The sequence below is a fragment of the Cynara cardunculus genome (assembly GCF_001531365.2).
Source record: "Cynara cardunculus var. scolymus isolate 2C chromosome LG 13, CcrdV1, whole genome shotgun sequence".
Classification (NCBI taxonomy): domain Eukaryota; kingdom Viridiplantae; phylum Streptophyta; class Magnoliopsida; order Asterales; family Asteraceae; genus Cynara; species Cynara cardunculus.
Genome location: NC_037540.1, coordinates 41,017,954 through 41,036,755, shown reverse-complemented (window position 1 = coordinate 41,036,755; position 18,802 = coordinate 41,017,954). Strand labels below are relative to the sequence as shown.

At 33.4% G+C, this 18,802-nt stretch overlaps 2 protein-coding genes and 1 non-coding gene across 3 annotated transcripts; all 3 read left to right on the top strand.

The window, feature by feature from the left end:
- The first annotated feature begins 485 nt into the window (after window positions 1-485).
- On the top strand, window positions 486-1,573 carry LOC112525875 (24-methylenesterol C-methyltransferase 2-like). The gene has a single exon (XM_025136186.1). The coding sequence runs from the start codon at window positions 486-488 to the stop codon at window positions 1,569-1,571; it is 1,086 nt and encodes a 361-aa protein (XP_024991954.1). The 3' UTR covers window positions 1,572-1,573.
- A 6,998-nt stretch (window positions 1,574-8,571) lies between these two features.
- On the top strand, window positions 8,572-9,903 carry LOC112525279 (24-methylenesterol C-methyltransferase 3-like). The gene has a single exon (XM_025135334.1). The coding sequence runs from the start codon at window positions 8,614-8,616 to the stop codon at window positions 9,688-9,690; it is 1,077 nt and encodes a 358-aa protein (XP_024991102.1). The 5' UTR covers window positions 8,572-8,613; the 3' UTR covers window positions 9,691-9,903.
- Window positions 9,904-18,512: 8,609 nt separating this feature from the next.
- TRNAF-GAA lies at window positions 18,513-18,585 on the top strand. The gene has a single exon. It is a non-coding gene; the product is annotated as a tRNA-Phe (tRNA).
- Window positions 18,586-18,802: the final 217 nt, after the last annotated feature.

Below are 18,802 nucleotides of genomic sequence, written 5' to 3'. Positions count from 1 at the left end.
AATTATTATAGCTTATTAGGACACTTTTGTAGTATTACTTAATTCATTTTTTATAGGTCACTAAAATTTGTTTCATAATTATATAACTCATTAAGACACATATTTTTGTACTATATAATTGTTTCAGCGACATTAAATTTCGTTTTATAAAAGCATTTTTTGGTACGCTCATATTTGTTTTTAAATATAAACATTTTGTAACAACATAAAGTGTCCTATATTATAGTCTATTATGACACTTTTTAGTGTTACGTAAACTATTTTACATGACTATGGAATTTGTATTATAATCCTAGAGTTTTTTTTACACTCAAATTCATTCTATCTCATTAATCTAGTACTAACATAAGACACACATGTTTTTTTATCCTATAAACTTAAAATTCCTATTACCTACCTTATTAGAAAATAACGAGTTTCCTATATATAGTGCTACTTAATTATCGTTCAAATAAACTTCACTTTTCTTGGCTCTCTCTACAACCATGGACACCACCATCCTCATCTCCACCGTCGCCCTCCTCGCCACCGCCCTTTACTGGTTCGTCTGCATTTTCCGATCATCCCAACAAAATAGAAGATGTGCCGGCAATCTCTCTTTTGGCTCCATCCACCGTGAACAAGTCCACGACAAGTTCAACCAATATCTTTCTTTCTTCCATCACCCTAAACAGCTGACGGAGATGGCCGAAACAGTACCAGCTTTCGTCGACATCTTCTACGACCTCGTCACCGACATGTATGAACACCTATGGGGCCAGTCCTTCCATTTTTCACCTTCCATCCCTGGGAAATCGAACCTTGAATCCACCAGAATTCACGAACAGATGGCAGTAGATCTGATCGATGTTAAGCCTGGACAGAAGATCCTTGATGCCGGATGTGGTGTCGGAGGTCCGATGCGTGCGATCGCTGCACATTCAGGCTGTAATGTCGTCGGAATTACAATCAATGAGTATCAAGTGAGCCGAGAAAAGATCCTTAACGAGAAAGCAGGATTGGACAAACACTGCCAAGTGATTTGCGGCAACTTTCTACAAATTCCTTTTGAAAACGAGAGCTTCGATGGCGCATATTCAATCGAGGCGACTTGCCATGCACCCAAGTTGGATGATGTTTACAGCGAGATTTTTAGGGTTTTGAAGCCTGGATCGATGTATGTTTCTTATGAATGGGTGACTACTGAATTGTACCAAGGTGAAGATCCAAAACACGTGGAGATCATTCATGGCATCGAACGAGGCGACGCCTTGCCGGGGTTGAGGAGTTATTCCGATGTTGCGGAGGTGGCGAAGAAGGTGGGTTTTGAGGTGGTGAAGGAGAAAGATTTGGCAAAGGCACCGGCGAAACCTTGGTGGCGGAGGCTGAAGAAAGGAAGAATTGCTTATTGGAAGAAGCGTATTGTAATCATGCTGCTGGAGAAGCTCGGAATCGTGCCAAAAGGCACAGTCGCTGTTCATGAAATGTTGTTCGAGACGATGAAGTATCTCGTTAAGGGCGCAGAGGCCGGAATTTTCACTCCCATGCATTTGATTCTCTGCAGAAAACCTGTGAAACCGCAAGAAGCTTGATCATGGCTGCCATTGAGGTTTTAGATGAATAAAACATGTATGCACAGCACAATGCATTACAGCTGAATCTCAGATATCATGCATTAAAAACCTAATAATTGCGTACAATACACAACGTTAAAGAAAATGAATGTGTTTATACGGTTTTATTTCATATGTGTAACGTTTATGACTGGTTTCACATATAAAACAGTATGAATGTTTTATATATGAAATAATAACGTATAAAAAACATTGAATTTTCAAAACTGGTGTGTAGGTTTGTAAAATGGGTATATAAATGATTTTTTTTGGCTCTAGTCTCTCTCTCTATCTATCTATCTATCTATCCATCTATCTATCTATCTATCTATCTATCTATATATATATATAGAGGAGTGATCATATCAAAACCGCCTTCATTTGTGTAAATCGTACAAACCACCTTCATCTGTCGATTTCATTGTTTAATCTTATGAAATTTTTTCATGAAATTGTTTAATCTTGTGAAATTGTTTCATATAATACTTTTTTGATGAAGTTGTTTCATATATGGTTGTGAAATTGTTTCATATAATACTTAATGAAACTGTTTCATGTATTTCTCTAACATTAATGAAACTGTTTCATGTATTTCTCTAAAATTAAAATAATGAAGATGATAATATCTATGATTAACACCCTCCATAATAAAAATGATTAATCAATCTCTCATAATTACAAAAAAATGAACAAAATGAAAAATTATGATTGGTTGAATACGGTTTGCACGGTTTGTACAAATTGAGTGGTTTGCATTTGATCGCTCCCCTATATATATATATATATATATATATATATATATATATATATATATATATATATATGTTGGGAGGTTTAAATAAGATTATGTGAGAATATAAGAAAAAGGTTAATCCAAGGTTATATGTTAATAATTGAAAAAAATCATTTAAACCACAAGTGTAGTATCTGGTTGGTTTGAGCTTGAGCTCCAAAGGTCAAAAGTGTTTGGAGGTCTCAGGTTCATATCGAAGGAGGAATAAAAATTCTCTTGTGGCCACGTAGATTCAAATGCAGTGACTCCGAGCTACCGGCAAAGAAGGTGGTCGTCCTGGATTAGTCGGCTCGCATAGCGGGTTGGATATCCAGTTTAATAAAAAAAACTTAAATAACTTAATAGTTCACTTTTATGAAAAATTTAATTATCTAAAATAAATTAATATATTAATTAAATATGAATTTAAATTAATATATTCGTTAACGTAGAATTAATTAATTAATTAAATACACCTAATTAATTAACTAATTATTTAATTGCAAACCTAAAGCTCAAAGCCCAAAATCAAATTATGATTTTTAAGAAATAATAAGCCCAAAACTAATAATCCACTCAAGAGGGTTTGTTTTTAAATCAGGCCCAAAACCATTATTGAGTCGAGAACTTCAGCATCAGCACAACCAGTTGCTGCCGGTCAGTGATGGCCGGCCCGGCCCGTAACCACCAAGGGACCGGAACCGGGACCGGCAAGGACCGATCAAGGGGCCGCCGGTTATGATCCGGTTATGCTATTTGTCGTTTTTTGGGACCGAAACCGACCGGGACCGGGACTGGAAAACGCTGCAAACATTTTATTTTTATTTTTATTTTATTTCTTAATCTATTTTCACTGATTTTTTTTTTTAAAAAAATACTCATATTACAATTTCTCAACTCCAAAAACAAAAACCTTGAATTTTTTTTAACCATGGACTCTCGATTCTGAGTTTAAAGCTCGTTTTTTTATAAAATAACGAAACTAAAACTTAATCGTCAATTTAACGACTTTTCGACTACCCTTTCGGTCCCAAACTGATACCGTAAAAGTACTACGTATAGAAATTACCTCAAATCGACGTCAAACACCAAAACCCTAGCTTTTCTTCAACAACCGCTTTCTTGCTCCTTTCTTGTTCAAAACTTGCTTAGTCCAAAAGGCTTTTGTGCCTCACATTCCAACGTATTTATACCCGTATTTTCCAAGAAAAACAGTCCAAACTATGGGTGTAAATGATGCGAGTCGAACTCGAGTATCAAAATACTCGACTCGAACTCGATAACCATTTCTCGATCTCAACTCGAAAACTCGCGAGTAGTTAAAAACTAAACTTGACTCGAACTCGTTTAAAGCTCAAACTCCAACTCGAATCAAGCTCGAACTTGAACTCGAATCAAGCTCACCGATTGAAATTTATAAAAAAAATTAAGATATTCTCTTATAAATTATATAACTTAAAAGGTGTAATTTTAAATTTTATAAACTAAAGAGATGCACATCAAAATTTATCATCAAAAGACAAAGTTACAAACTCTATGTACCTCCTTCTCTTTTATAACACCTCTTCACCCTCTCTTTACTATATCTCTTCCAATGTTGGACAAGTTCACCAACAGTTCTATATTGAATTATAAAAAAATAATAATTTATTAGTTTTTATAATTAAAAAATGCACAAGTTTATTCAAATATCTAAAAAATATTATAAAACCTATTATATTTTGAAACTGCTTATATATAAAAAAAATCGAGTATCTCACGAGCTTTTCGAGTCGAGTATTGGGTAGCTTGACCCAACTCGTTAATATGTCGAGTTCGAATTTGAGTCGAGCCTATTTGAATCGAGTGTTAACCGAGACGATCTTGAATAGCTCGCAAGTTGTCTCGTGTCGTTTACACCCCTAGTCCAAATGATAGCCAACCGCGGCCTCCGTTAAGACAACAATTACATTTTTTTTTCCATCTCAAGAGTTTGCCCACTTGGCAAAAACAAGTCCCTGAAATTCCGGTTTTTACTCCTTTTGTCCAAACTGAAATTAATGTTTTTCCCTTTAAACTCCGTAATTTCTTTTCTTTTCTTTTTTAATTTTTGGAGTGTTACAATTCTCCCTCCCTTTAAGTACTTCTGCTCTAGGAATTATTTTGACCGAATAACTGAGGGTATTTAGTCCCCATCTCCTCCTCTCGTTCCTAAGTCATTTCCACTCCTTAATGAAATTTCATTTGACCAACACGAAAGGTATGTTGTTGTACAGTCTCTTAACTTTCCTATCCAACACTTGAACTGACTCCTTGATGTAAGTCAACCTTTCGTTAAGCCCGACTTCCCCTTAACTCACAACAGCTAATTCATCAGTTAAACATTTTTTTTAAATTTGATACATTAAATGTGTCTTGTATAGGTCTTAATTCTTCTCGTAACTTCAATCGATAAGCCACCACCCTTGCCCTCATGACAACCTCAAATGGTCCAATGTATCTTAGATTCAACTTACTCTCTTTCCAAAACTTATTATTCCCTTCCATGGCGATATCTTTAGTAACATTTTATCACCTACTTGAAACTCTAAAGGTCTACGTCTTTTATCCACATAACTCTTTTGTTTATCTTGTGTCACTTTTAACCTCTATCTTATTTGCAATATTTTATTCGATATTTTTTGAACTAATTCGGGTGCAGCTAGTTGTCTTTCTCCAACGTCGGTCCAACAAACTGAAGTTCTACATCGTATATGCTTCAAAAGCGCTGCTTTTATGCTGGAGTAGTAACTATTGTTATACGCAAACTCCACCAATGGAAGATGATTATCTCAACTACCTTCGAGGTCAATAAAACAAGCTCTGAGCATATCCTCAAATGTTTGTATCGTCCTCTCACTTTGACATCGGTTCGAGGATGAAACGTGGTACTCAAATTTAGTCGAGTTTCTTATTTCCTGTTGAAAACTTGCCCAAAATCTATGCTCATATCCCTGTCCGAGACAATCGATATTGGCACCCCATGCCTGAATACTATATCATTGATGTATAGTTGTGTTGATCGTTCTAATGTGTACTTTTCATTGATCGACAAAAAATGAGCAGATTTTGTTAGTCGGTCAACGATTATCCATGTTGCATCATTGTCCTTTTACTGTCTTCGATGGTTTGGTAAAAAAAATTCATCATTATCATATCCCACTTCCATGACAGGATTTCCATTTACTGCAACACTTATGACGGTTTTTGGTGCTTTGTTTTCAATTATAGACACACCAAACATTTTCCTACATACCTTGCTATCGCCTTTTTCATACCTGGCCACCACTAACTCCGTCTCAAATTCTTGTACATCTTGTCACTGCCAGGATGAATAGTATATTTGGACTTATGTGCCTCGTCCAAAATTATGTTCCTTAACTCGCCCAAATTAGGAATCCGTACCTGGTCCCTAAGCTTGTACACCCCATTTGGTCCATTTATCAATAGTTTGACTTGTCCGACCATCCTTTCCTTCTTAATGTTTGCTTTGAGTAATACTTTTTTCTAAGCGTCCTGTATTCGATCTATTAAATCCACCTTGACATGCATCTACATCATTTGAACTTCGATTGGTGTAACCTTTTCCTTTATACTTAACACATCGACAACTACATTTGCCTTGCTCGGATGGTAATGGATCTCATAATCATAATTCTTAAGCAACTACATCCACCTCCGTTGTCTCATATTCAAATCTTTCTGATCAAAAAGGTATTTCAAACTCTTATGATCCATACAAATCATATATTTTTTCCATATCATGAGTTGGATACTTTTTTTCAGGTTCGTTAAAGTGACTTGACGCATAAGAATAACTTTGCTCCTTTGCATCAGAATACGGCCCAACCCGATCTTGGAAGCATTGCTAAAGATAACAAAATTTTCCATCCCTTCTAGTAAGACTAACACCAATGTAGTACTTAATTTTTCCTTACACACTTTGAATGTCTTCTCTTGTTTCTCCTCCCAATTGAGCTTGACTGATTTTCTAGTTGAAGAATTCAATGGAGTCGGTATCTTGGCAAAGTCTTGAATAAATCTCTAAAAAAAGCCTACCAAGCCCAGAAAACTTCAGATTCCGATGCAAACTTTGGCGACTCCTAGTCCATAAATGCCTCGATCCTCCTAGTCCATAAATGCCTCGATCTTATCCAGGTCAACCTTAATCCCCTTCGCATTGACTACATGACCAAGGAACTTTTTCAACCAAAATTCACATTTTTGATAATTTGGCATATAACTGTTCTTTTGCAAAAAGCTTGAGAATCATTCTCTAGTGTTGTATGTGCTCCACTTTACTCTTCGAATAGATAAGGATGTCATCTATAAAGACTATGACAAGCTTATCTAGGTATGGCCCATAGACGTGATTCATTAAGTCTATGAATGTTGTAGGCGTGTTCGTTAACACAAATAGCATTACCACAAATTCGTAATGACCGTATTGTGTCCTGAAAGCTATCTTCGGATCCTCCTCTCAAACCTTCAATTGGTGATAACCCAATCTCAAATAAATCTTTGAGAACTGGCTGGCCCCTTGTAATTGGTCGAATAAATCGTCAGTTCTTGGCGTTTGATATCTATTCTTTATCGTGATCTTATTTAGTTCTCGTAATCGATACACATCCTTATAATATTGTCTTCGAAGTTCAACTTTTATCTTTCTAATGGATTTCAGTTGAGCCAAGGATCTAAACATCTCTTGGATGGACTGGTGCAACAGGTATGATTTCGATGACCGTCAATAGGTTGGTGATTTTTGGTATGGTCGTTAGCATTGGTTGGTTTCATTGTTGCTCAATTGGTCGTGCTTTGGTTTCATTTTATTATGTGTGTTAGCTTCCATTTCATCTTGTAGAATTCATGGCTTTTATTTTTCTTGTCTTGTCTTTAAAAAAAAAAAGTTATTACGATTAATATTTTATCTATATCATTTGACAAAAACTCTTAAAAATCATTCTTTATGCACAAAATACTGTTTATTGATGCATATTACTTAAAATTTAAGATTACAAGTAATTGTGCATAAGTACAACTTATTAAAACTTCATATTTGAATTCGTGTAACTAACTGCAGATAAACATTATCAAATAGTGGATAAACATCTCATTTTAAATATAGAAAATCTAAAATATAATTAGGATAATCATTGAATTCTAACAGAATACTTAGTTATTATCTTTATAAAAAATTATATCATCTATACTATATTATAAAACATTTGACAAAAACTTTTAAAAACCATTTTTTATACACAGAATACTGTTTATTGATGCATATTACTTAAAATTTAAGATTACAAGTAAATTATATGTAAGTACAACTTATTAAAGCTTTATGTTTGAATTCATATAACTAACTGGAGATAAACATAATAAAATAAACGATAAACATTTTATTTTAAATATAAAAAATCTAAAATATAACAAAAATAATTATTGAGTTCTAACATAATACTTAATTATTATCTTTATAAAATATATTTAACAATAAAAAATAATTTACTTCGTTATTAACCTTAAATTAAATTATAATTTAAAAAATTAACAAAAGAACGATAACTTTTTAATAGTTAATTTGATTCTAATTTCAATATATTTTTTTTCAAATTTTTATGATATCTTAAAATGTATATTTTGTTCAAAAATAAAAGCATTATCGTTTTTTCAAAACCACAAAAAATTGTATTATAACATCGATGGAGACAGATAATAAAACAAAACATTAAAATCAAGATGTATTTCGCTGTATTACGCGAATACCCTTCTAGTTAAATCTAAATTAAATTACTTCGTTACTAAACCTAAATTAAATTATAATTAAAAAAATGAATTAAGAAAATTACATCAAAACCAAGAAATTTAAAAAAAGTTAATTTGATATTGATATCAACATATTTTTTTTCAAAATTTATATTTTTTTCAAAAATCATTATCGCGTTCTCAAAATCATATAAAACCATATTATATCGATATAAAAAATATGAAATGAAACACTAAAATTAAAATATGTCTCGATATATTGTACGAATACCGTTCTAGTTTACATAAAAAATAAATTAAAATCAATATATATTTGACCCGAAAGAAAATTAATTTTAACTTTTATATATATGAAATTATTTTATAGGAATTTAGCAGGAAAGTTAAAAAGAGAAGATCAACACCGAAGTCATCGACCATAAAAGCCTCACTTGCTTACACAGTTCCTTCCCAATCTCTACCACCATGGACTCCATAGCTATCGTCTGCACCGCTTCTCTCCTCGCCGGCGGTATCTACTGGTTCGTCTGCATGCTCGGAGCTGCCGAGCAAAAGGGAAAACGTGCCGTCGATCTCTCAGGTGGCTCAATCGACCGTGAACAAGTCCAAGAGAATTACAATCAGTACTGGTCTTTCTTCCGTCGCCCTAAAGAGATTGAGACGGCCGAAAAAGTTCCCGCCTTTGTCGACACCTTCTACAATCTCGTTACCGACATCTATGAGTGGGGATGGGGTCAGTCGTTTCATTTTTCACCTTCGATTCCCGGTAAATCGAACCTTGAATCGACCAAAATCCACGAAGAAATGGCTGTAGATCTGATCGGTGTAAAACCTGGCCAGAAGATCCTCGATGCAGGATGCGGTGTCGGAGGTCCGATGCGTGCAATCGCCGCTCATTCTGGTTGTAATGTTGTTGGAATTACGATCAATGAGTATCAAGTGAGCCGAGCCAAAGCTCACAACAAGAAAGCCGGATTGGACAAGCTATGCGACGTCGTTTGCGGGAACTTTCTAGAAATGCCTTTTGAAGACGAGAGTTTCGATGGTGCGTACTCGATCGAAGCGACTTGCCACGCGCCCAAGCTGGAAGATGTTTATAGAGAAATCTTTAGGGTTTTGAAGCCTGGATCGATGTATGTATCTTACGAATGGGTGACTACCGAATTGTATCGAGGTGAAGATCCAGAACACGTGGATATCATTCAGGGGATCGAAAGAGGTGATGCGTTACCGGGATTGAGGAATTACTCCGATATTGCCACCGCGGCGAAGAAGGTAGGGTTTGAGGTGGTTAAGGAGAAGGATTTGGCAAAGCCACCGGCAAAACCATGGTGGTCGAGGCTGAAGATGGGAAGACTTGCTTATTGGAGGAACCATATAGTAGTGATGGTGCTCGAGACGCTGGGGGTTGCACCCAAAGGCACGGTGGATGTTCACGAAATGCTCTTTAAGACGGCGGATTATCTCACTAGGGGCGGGGAAACCGGGATTTTCACTCCGATGCATATGATACTCTGCAGAAAACCAGAGAAATCAAATTAAGCTTTGATCAATCAGCAGTCTTTGAGGTTTATTCTCGATGCCAATAGTTTGTTTTTGTGAAACCTTAGCTCTTTTGTGCCTTCTATCTTCTTAATTATTAGTTCAATTTTCTGTTTTAAATTAATCATGGTAAGATCTGAATCTTTACCCAATTTGTGGAATCTTGAAGATCATGGTGTTTTCCTTTTCTGTTTTTGAATTTATTGAAGGGTATGTCCAGGGTGCCTATTTGAGGGTTAGATATTCAAATTTGGGCATAATAAGTGAATTAGATTGGATTGCTCTTTTCCAAATTTTAAGATATGGACAATTGGACATAGTAATCTTGGATTTGATCTGATTTTGCTGGCAATATATAGGTGTAAACCTACTGTCACTGTCTTGTAGCTGATGGGGTAGCTTATAAACATTTATTTCGGCATTCAATGTCTTGAAAAGTAATGCCAGTAAGCATGTTTGGATCATAATCTTGAAATTTATATATCTAGATGGAGCTCATAAGTGAGGTGGGTCCTGATTATGGACTTATGGTATTAGAAGTTCTAGTTTGCATAATGTAGGATGAAGGAAAATAATACAAGCAATTGCCAATGGGGTTATGTAAAGATTAGACTTTGATGGTTTCTAGTTGATAAATCTGCTGGTTACAGATGAATCTTACTTTACTTCAAAAGAATTGGTCTACAAAATTAATGATATTGGAGGTTGATTAGTCATCTGGGCTCCATGGGGGGTCATTGTGTTGTGTCTGCCAATTTACTTGATAAGATTAAACATTTGTGGGTGGCATTGTGTTCTTTGATGCTAAATGGCCATTAAAGATTAAATTTTTATCTTCTTTAAGCTGGTTTGAACGTGGTGGTTCATAAAAAATGTGCTTCTTTTGGCTACTATGAAGACAGTTGACAGTAATTATCATGGTGAGATAAACCATTGGATCTACATCTACTTTAGGAGATTCTGTTTTTGACAATGAAGGAATCTTTGAGTTCTTTAATTTTGAAGTACAAAACAGATTGAAAAACTGATCATATTTTCATAAGTCGAGTAAATAGTCACTGGCTTATTGCATTAAGTTTGTAGGGACTAGTAGCTCCTTCAAAGGGGGACAGAGGGTGGGTGGGGGTGGGCTAGATAGCTTAGCAGTATCCTAGTATACAGTTAGAGGATTCTTTGTTTGGTTGTTGGGAGTTCACCATCTTGGGTTCCTCAAATACCCTTCCAAAATCTTCAAAGCTTTGAAAAATTACTTCAAGTAGAGTTTCAATAAGCTACAGGAACCTTTTCCATAGTATTTTTTAGGTTCTTTTAAATTGTCATCTAGCTTATCAGTTAACTTTTATCAGACATGACTTATTTATATATTAATTTTTCAGTTAATTTATTAAACATGACTTGTAAATATGTAGTTTTCATGCATTAATTATCATCAACAATGGGAAAAGATGCTTGTCACATGACATGTGTAATTAGAATAGTAGCCAACTCATCCAACACATATATCTTTGTCGTTTGAAACACAATTAAGATTCTTATAATATGTTTATGTACTCTTGGTTGTTTAACTTGTTTAGTTTCAAGATAATAGCACCCATGACATGTGCCATGCCCTTCGTTTAGGAATACAATATAATCATTTGCAGATCTCAATAACCCTTCTTTGAGCTGGATCCAACAAAATTTAAGAAAAAAACCTATTTAATAGGTAGATCAAGGATCGTGTGAGAATAGAAGATAAGGGGAGAAGCGTAAGAAAGGATTTGGATCCAGAGCACTTTTAATCTCAAATCAATCCATGAATTACGGTTTAGAAGGGATTTGATTTGGTACTTCTTCTTAATGTTGATCTAGTGGAACTCTTTAATTAGGATTGATAAGGGTGGAGATCCATTTTTACCTTTCTCACCATAATTCTTATTCTCACCGGAACCCAATCCTTAACAGGTAATATGTTGTAGTTTAAACTGTAATGTTGGTGCTTTATTTGGCCATGTGGCATCTTGATTTTGTGGGGATTATTTATGTTATAGTCCTACATCGGCTAAAGACTAGGGGTGTTCATTATGGTTAGTAGGGAAAATGTGAACCAAACTGCATGAGGTGAAGTGGTGAACGTAGGTTGAACTGAACCGAATTGAGGCTATTACACGTCGCTTGGTTCACAGTTACCTGGATTTAAAAAATTATATCATTTGAAATATAAAAAGAAATACTAAAATAGAACATTTAAACAAACTAAACAATGCAAAAGTTACAAATTAAAATAAGTTTGTGTTCAACATCTTCACATATCAACGTCAGGGGCGGATTTAGGGAGAGAGGGGCACCGGTGTTGCCATTCTATCATGCCGACATAGTGGAAATTCTTTTGAGCGTATTACAGTGTATAGACTTCAAATTTATTTTTTGTTCTTCTGAACATAGTTGTTAAAGGCGTGTTTGAGGCGCGCCTAGACTCTAGGGCTCATAAGGCTCAAGGTTTTGGGCTTTTTTCAAGTCAAGGCTCGGTGTATTCACAAGGCTCACTAAGGCACTGGACTTTGGTTGAGGCGCCTTGTGGGCCTACCTAGGCGCGCCTCATAAAGAGTTAGCAAATACCTGGTTAAACAAAGATTAAATAAGTTCCCTCATCTTCTCATCTCCTAAACTTGAAAAAGAGTTATCAAATAGATGACACAAGTCAAACCATAATATTAAATATGCATTCCTTAGAACTCCAAGCCTCCTCTAAATACCCAAACCTTAAAACTTCTCTTTTACGGCTCATGCTTTAAACTCTTATGCGCCTTCTGACTCTATCAAACTTATGTAGGTTGTTACATTGGAGGTTTGTGCATATCTGAGTTGTGTAACTATGTGTGTATGTGTGTGTGTATATATGTATATATATATAGGGTTGGGTTCCGATGAGAAAGGAAATTATGGTGAGAAGCGTCTCCACCCTTGTAACAATCCTAATTGAATGTCAACACTAATGAGGTGCACTGAGATACACAGGATCAATTCTCTTCTAAAGTGTAAGTCATGGGCAGACATGAGAATTAAAGTGATCAAAGGTTCAGATCTTTTCTTACGTTTATCACCATAACTTCCCTTCTCATACGATCTTTCATCCATATATATATATATATATATATATATATATATATATATATATATAATATTGATAAGATGCGACTCGCATTCCTGAGGCCCCCGCCTCACTCCTGCTGCCTAGGCTCCTAGGCTCCAGGACCCCTTATAGCGCCTCTTGAATCTTTAACAACTTTGCTTATGAGCCAACAAAAAGTGGTTACTGACATTGCATATATTATCTTCAATCCACTTCTCTTTATGCAAGTGCATATACTTTTTTACACAAATTTGTACCTTTTTATGCAAATGTCCATTTTTTTCTTTTAAAAAAAAAAATACGGTGTCACAAATATACAAACCATTTATATAAAGAATAACTGATTTGAAAAACAACTTGAAAATATAACAAAAAAATGAATGGGAAAGACGAAATTGATTATTTTAGTCAGTTTTCCTTTTTTTTTTGTTGTTGCATATAGTAGAAACTTGGTAAGGCATAAGAGTAGTTGGAATAAAGCTTTAAATGTAGTAAAGAAGGGGTTGAAGGTGGTGGTTGTTGTCATGAAGCAATAAATGCCACAAGAACAATAAACTTAGGTTTTGGTACAAGTTTTAATGCAGGGTGTACAACACAGAAAATGATGATCCAAGAAAACCCCATTTTGGAATTGATTCTATTGCATATATTTGAGAAAAAAAGTGTCATTCCCGGCCATCTTAACTAGCCCCACACGAAACCTGCATCTAAGGCTCCAACACTGTATGGGGACGTTTTTTGGTTCATTTAGCGACTGACGCTGGCAGGGGGCGTGGAATCGAACCCATGACCTGTTCTGTATTTGAGTAAAATCATCATGCTTCTTTGCCAACTGAACTATACGTCAGAGGCATTATATTGCATATATTATACACAAACTCAGTCTTTAGAAAATGGAATTTTCCATTGGGAATTGGTGACTTTTACATTCCCATGATGGGAATTTGTGGTGGGGCTACGGTGGTCGTAAGGGTGGGGGTAAGGTGGTGGCCAGTTGGGGTGGTGAAAGAGGCACATGTGGTTTTGGTTGTGTTGTCCAGCTCTTTGCATGTGCTCTGTTTCTTTCAAAACAACTGACTTTTTGTCTCAGATGTCTTCTGGTGAAAGTTTGTTAATTCATTAAGAATTTAATAAAATATAAAAAACGGTTAAATTACATGTGATTCTATTAACAACACGTCGTAAAGGGTGGCGCTTACCAGTCATCGCACATGTGACCAAGTCGGCTGTGTTCTTTTGAGTGTGTTATAAATCACATGTGATTTGACCATTCTCACATTTCTCATAAGTTGACCGTTTTCTCGTTTGAACTCGTCCCTATAATTATATCCATACATAATTTCCATCTGATTATCGAGTCAAATAGCAAGTTATTTGGAATCGGTCCAAAAATTAGTTCCAAAATAGTGTTTGAACTCGATCTTTTTAATGTTTGAGATCGAGCACGAATTTCATTTAACCCGGAAGCTAAAATTTAATTTTTTATATTAAACAAGCTTTATTTTTATTCGAAGTTGACGTGATCTGTATATATGTACCCATATAGATATGTCGTATGTGTGATTTGGACCACATTAAAAGTGGTCACGATACTTCTAAAATGGTGGTCCTAAGAGTATCTCTAATGGAAATGAAAGGTTCTGGAGCGACTTACAAAAAATATCATCAATGAGAGTTTTTATCAGTTAAAAGTCAGTCATATTTTTGAAATTATTATACAAAAATCTTGGTTCTTATTTTAATTTTTTTATATTACTGATGTTGAAATAATGCACGAGACCCACAAGAAGAGGTTCTTATTAATCAATATTGTTGTGCAGTTTTATGGTAGTTTTTAATTTGTTTAGTTGACGATGATGAAACAAAAAATGCATACAATATATTACAGATGCTTTAATCAGAAGAAAAGAAATCACTTATTGCTTATTTTGTGTTTTTCTAATCAAATTTCGACATGTGTAAAAGTATGAGATCGATTTAGTGGATACATAACAATCTACTTTTATAAATTTTCTTATTATAGAATTGTACTTTTAGATTTTCTTATTACAACAATGTACTTTCAAATTATTTTTTATTCGAACATTATACTTTGAAAAATTTACTTGTTATAGCATTGAGTAACCTTTTGACTTAAATTAACTCATTATACTAGGTTTACATGTCACTTCACTGTATGTGGGATGTCCATATATATTATACCATTTACATTAAACTAGTTGTGTACCCGTGCAATGCGGCGGGAGCCATGAATTTTAACGATTTTGAAGTTCCACTGGTTTTATAAGATAAGATTTGACGATGATATAGGTTACACTTGGTCTTTACATATTAATACAATTTGAATAAATAAGAGTTATGGTTCCAATTACATATTATTGATGAAAAAAATTGTATGACAGTTTAAAATCCAATATATTTAAAATCCAACATATTTAAACGACTCCACAAATGTATTCGATTTACACCAAGAGCAAAGAACCAAGAAACTTGAGTTTTAAGATAAACACTCAAAACCAATAAAGAAAACTACAAATTTAACAGATCATAAGCCATGAAAATATAAAAAAAATGGGTTTTAGAATGAAATTTCAACTTCTTACCATCTTTCTTGTCCAGAAACTCAAATTAAGGTTGAATTAATACATGTATATATATATTTCAAAAAAACCAAGAACATATTAATTCAAAACATATTATACAGTGCAATTTAGACAGCCTAATCCCAAAATATATAGTATATATATAAATAAATAACTATAAAAGTATAAATCATAAATATTAAAAATATTTTTTCACAGTATATATGATGTATAATAATATAATTAAGTAAAGGACTATTCAATATTGGACTCATTTCGAAGGTATTAACGAGACGATTATAATGGTGTAACTTGTTAAAATAAAAATGTATTTTTTAAACATGTTTTAATTGATATACGATTATGTATGTTAATTTGATAAAAGTTTAAAATGAAACATTTAAAAGTAAAGGATGTAAAGTAAATTAAATTATAGGGGTATAAAGTATAAATTTAAAATTATAATTTTAAAAAAATGGTTTGTGAGAGGGTGAGTGTATGTGAGATGATGAAAAAGTGAAAAAGTGAGTATAAAGAGTATTATGGTCATTTAAAATTTTAAGATTTTAAGACTTTTGCTAAATTTATTTAATAAGATAGTATAGATAGAGAGAACTATATAGCAAAAAAGGATAACTTTTTGGATGTTATTAAAAATACATGAAGGAAGATTCTTCCTATTTCCATTATTTCAGTGGACTTTTTATGCTTTTTAATGTTGACTTTGATGACGATTGATGGGTTTGTGTTGTCTTCTAGTAATTGTAAATATGATTTTTTTTAATTAAAAAATTGGATTTTTAAATATTTTGAAGTTTTTAAATTTTTTTTTTTTTTATTATTCATTTTAGTTGTTTGCGTAATTTTATTCGTATTAAAAGAAAATTAAATAAAATCATAAACTTTTCCGACACAAAAAAACCAATTTTTTTAAATATTTGATGAATATATTGATATGGATGAGTAACGGTAGGTTTGGCTGTGGATCTTATTTCCGTTGTGACGTTGAAGACAAACGAGATCCCGTTGTATGCTTACAACGTTTACTGAATATTCATTATGAATGGTGTAACATTCGTTATGAATGGTCTATACTATCGTTCGTCTTTCGGTTAGCAACCGAGCTTTCCTCTTGATTGATATATATATATTAAATCAATTTATAAATTAATTAGAAAAAAGTGATAAATGAAATTATAATATTCCAAGAAACTTCCTATTAAACTTTAACACACCATTTGCTCTTTTTCTAAAAGGTAACGTGGGAAGACGTAGAAATTTCAAAAAGTTACGATAAAAAGTAATTCCTTAAAAGATACCGTTTTTCTAATTCGACTTTAACTTTTCCGTTTCAAGTATTTTTAAAAAAAATGATTTTTATAATTTTTAAATTTTTGTTAAAATTTTCTTAGACCTACTCAGTATCTTATAATCCAGCCTGTTTAGAGATAAAGGGTTTAAATTTGTCAAAGACAAGACATAGGTGCCGTTTATCAAACGTTTACCAAGTCACTTTACTTTATCGGATGAATATGATAAGGACTAAAAATCTTATCCGGTAAGAGCAAAGACAAGAATCGAGAATCTTACCCGGTAAGAGCGAAGACTAAAATCGAGAGTCTTACCCGGTAAGTGAGGGCGAACACTCTTACCATGGTTAGCGCTTATTGGGATTAAATTGTTGAATATGATGTGCTTTAGTAAATAAAATCTTATCCGGTAAGTAAGCAATAATGTTGAATTTTACCAATAAGTACTTACCGGGTAACTAAGCTTCTAGTTGGTGGTAAAAGATTGGAGAAAAGTGAATCTTCAAAGTGAAATGTAAGTTTTTATATGCCCACGACATGTATCACATAAAAACGCTGTCAATGAGTATGCAAACCTATAGGGTTTGCAAACAAACGAAAAAAAACATGAATAGTAAACGAACAAAATACTTTGCTTTCATGTTTGTTCGTTAAAAAAATGTGTTTGTTTATGTTTGTTCGTTAAGATGCTAAAAGAACATACACAAACGAACACATGAACCACCATTACTCATCATTTCGTTTGTAAAAAATAACATAACAATATGAAATACCAGATAAACTTAGGAGGAATAAAAAAAATACTAAAAATTTAATTTCATTAATGATTTTAAAAATTAATGTCATAATATATATATATATATATATATATATATATATAATATAATATAATATAATCAAACAGAAACGAACATTAACGAATATAAATGAATGAACGAACTTGACAATTGTTCATGTTTCTTCATTTAACTAAAAGAACAAAACATGTGTTTGTATTCATTCATTTATTAAATAAAACGAATATAAACGAACTTTCCGCCGAACGTTCGATTTATTTATAGCTAGGGCTGTAAACGAACCGAACGTTCAGCGAACCGTTCGGTGGGAAGTTCGTTTATGTTCATTTGTTTAATAAATGAACGAACATTAACAAAAAAAATTGTTCATTTATTTAAACGAACGAACATGAACAAGAGACTCGTTCGTTCATTTATGTTCGTAAATGTTCGTTCATTTACGTTCGTGAACGTACGTTTATATATTAAATTTAATATACAATATTGTATCTATTTAGTTTGAATTCAAATAATATTTATTTAAGTTTTAACTTTTTAGAATTTATTTAGATTTAAAATTTATGATCATTTTGTATTATTTGAAATTTTTACCTTTTCACTTTCTCCCAAAACCCTAGCCTCCAGATGAAACCTTCTACAAGTAGTAGTGCTCGTTCGTTTAAATTTGTTTATTTTTGTCCGTTTAGCACGTTTAATTACTATGTTAACGAACGAACATAAACGAACACGAACACACTTATTCGTTTACAGTTCGTTCGTTTGTTCGGTTAAGTTAAACGAACAAACGAACATGAACAAGCCTATGTTCATGTTCGTTCGGAGCCCTATTTACAATCCTAAATATTATGGATCATTGTCATGTACATCCGATAAGAGCGCGCGTACGCCGTAATCATTTTGTAAACTCAAAATAATGTTTACATTATTAATGAATACTTTTAATCATCATTAACTTGATAAGTTAATAGTTTTGTAATATTAAAGAGTTAAAGGTTTTAGGTTTAAAGATATAACAACAAAAGCGGGGATAGCTCAGTTGGGAGAGCGTCAGACTGAAGATCTGAAGGTCACGTGTTCGATCCACGTTCACCGCATATTTTAATTTTATCTGATTTGGGCCTGGGCCTGGGAACCTGGGCTTGGGCTTTGAAGCAACGTGGAAATTGGGTTTTCTTTTTGGGCAAAATGCATAAAATAGCAATCTACTTTCATAAATTTCTTTATTATAGCATTGTACTTTCAGTTTTTTTTATTACAGCAATGTAATTTCAAATTATTTTTTATTAGGACATTGTACTTTGAAAAATTTAC

Bases quoted from the DNA above. Each gene is read 5' to 3' on its own strand.
- LOC112525279 (XM_025135334.1), top strand. From the start codon at position 8,614: ATGGACTCCATAGCTATCGTCTGCACCGCTTCTCTCCTCGCCGGCGGT.
- LOC112525875 (XM_025136186.1), top strand. From the start codon at position 486: ATGGACACCACCATCCTCATCTCCACCGTCGCCCTCCTCGCCACCGCC.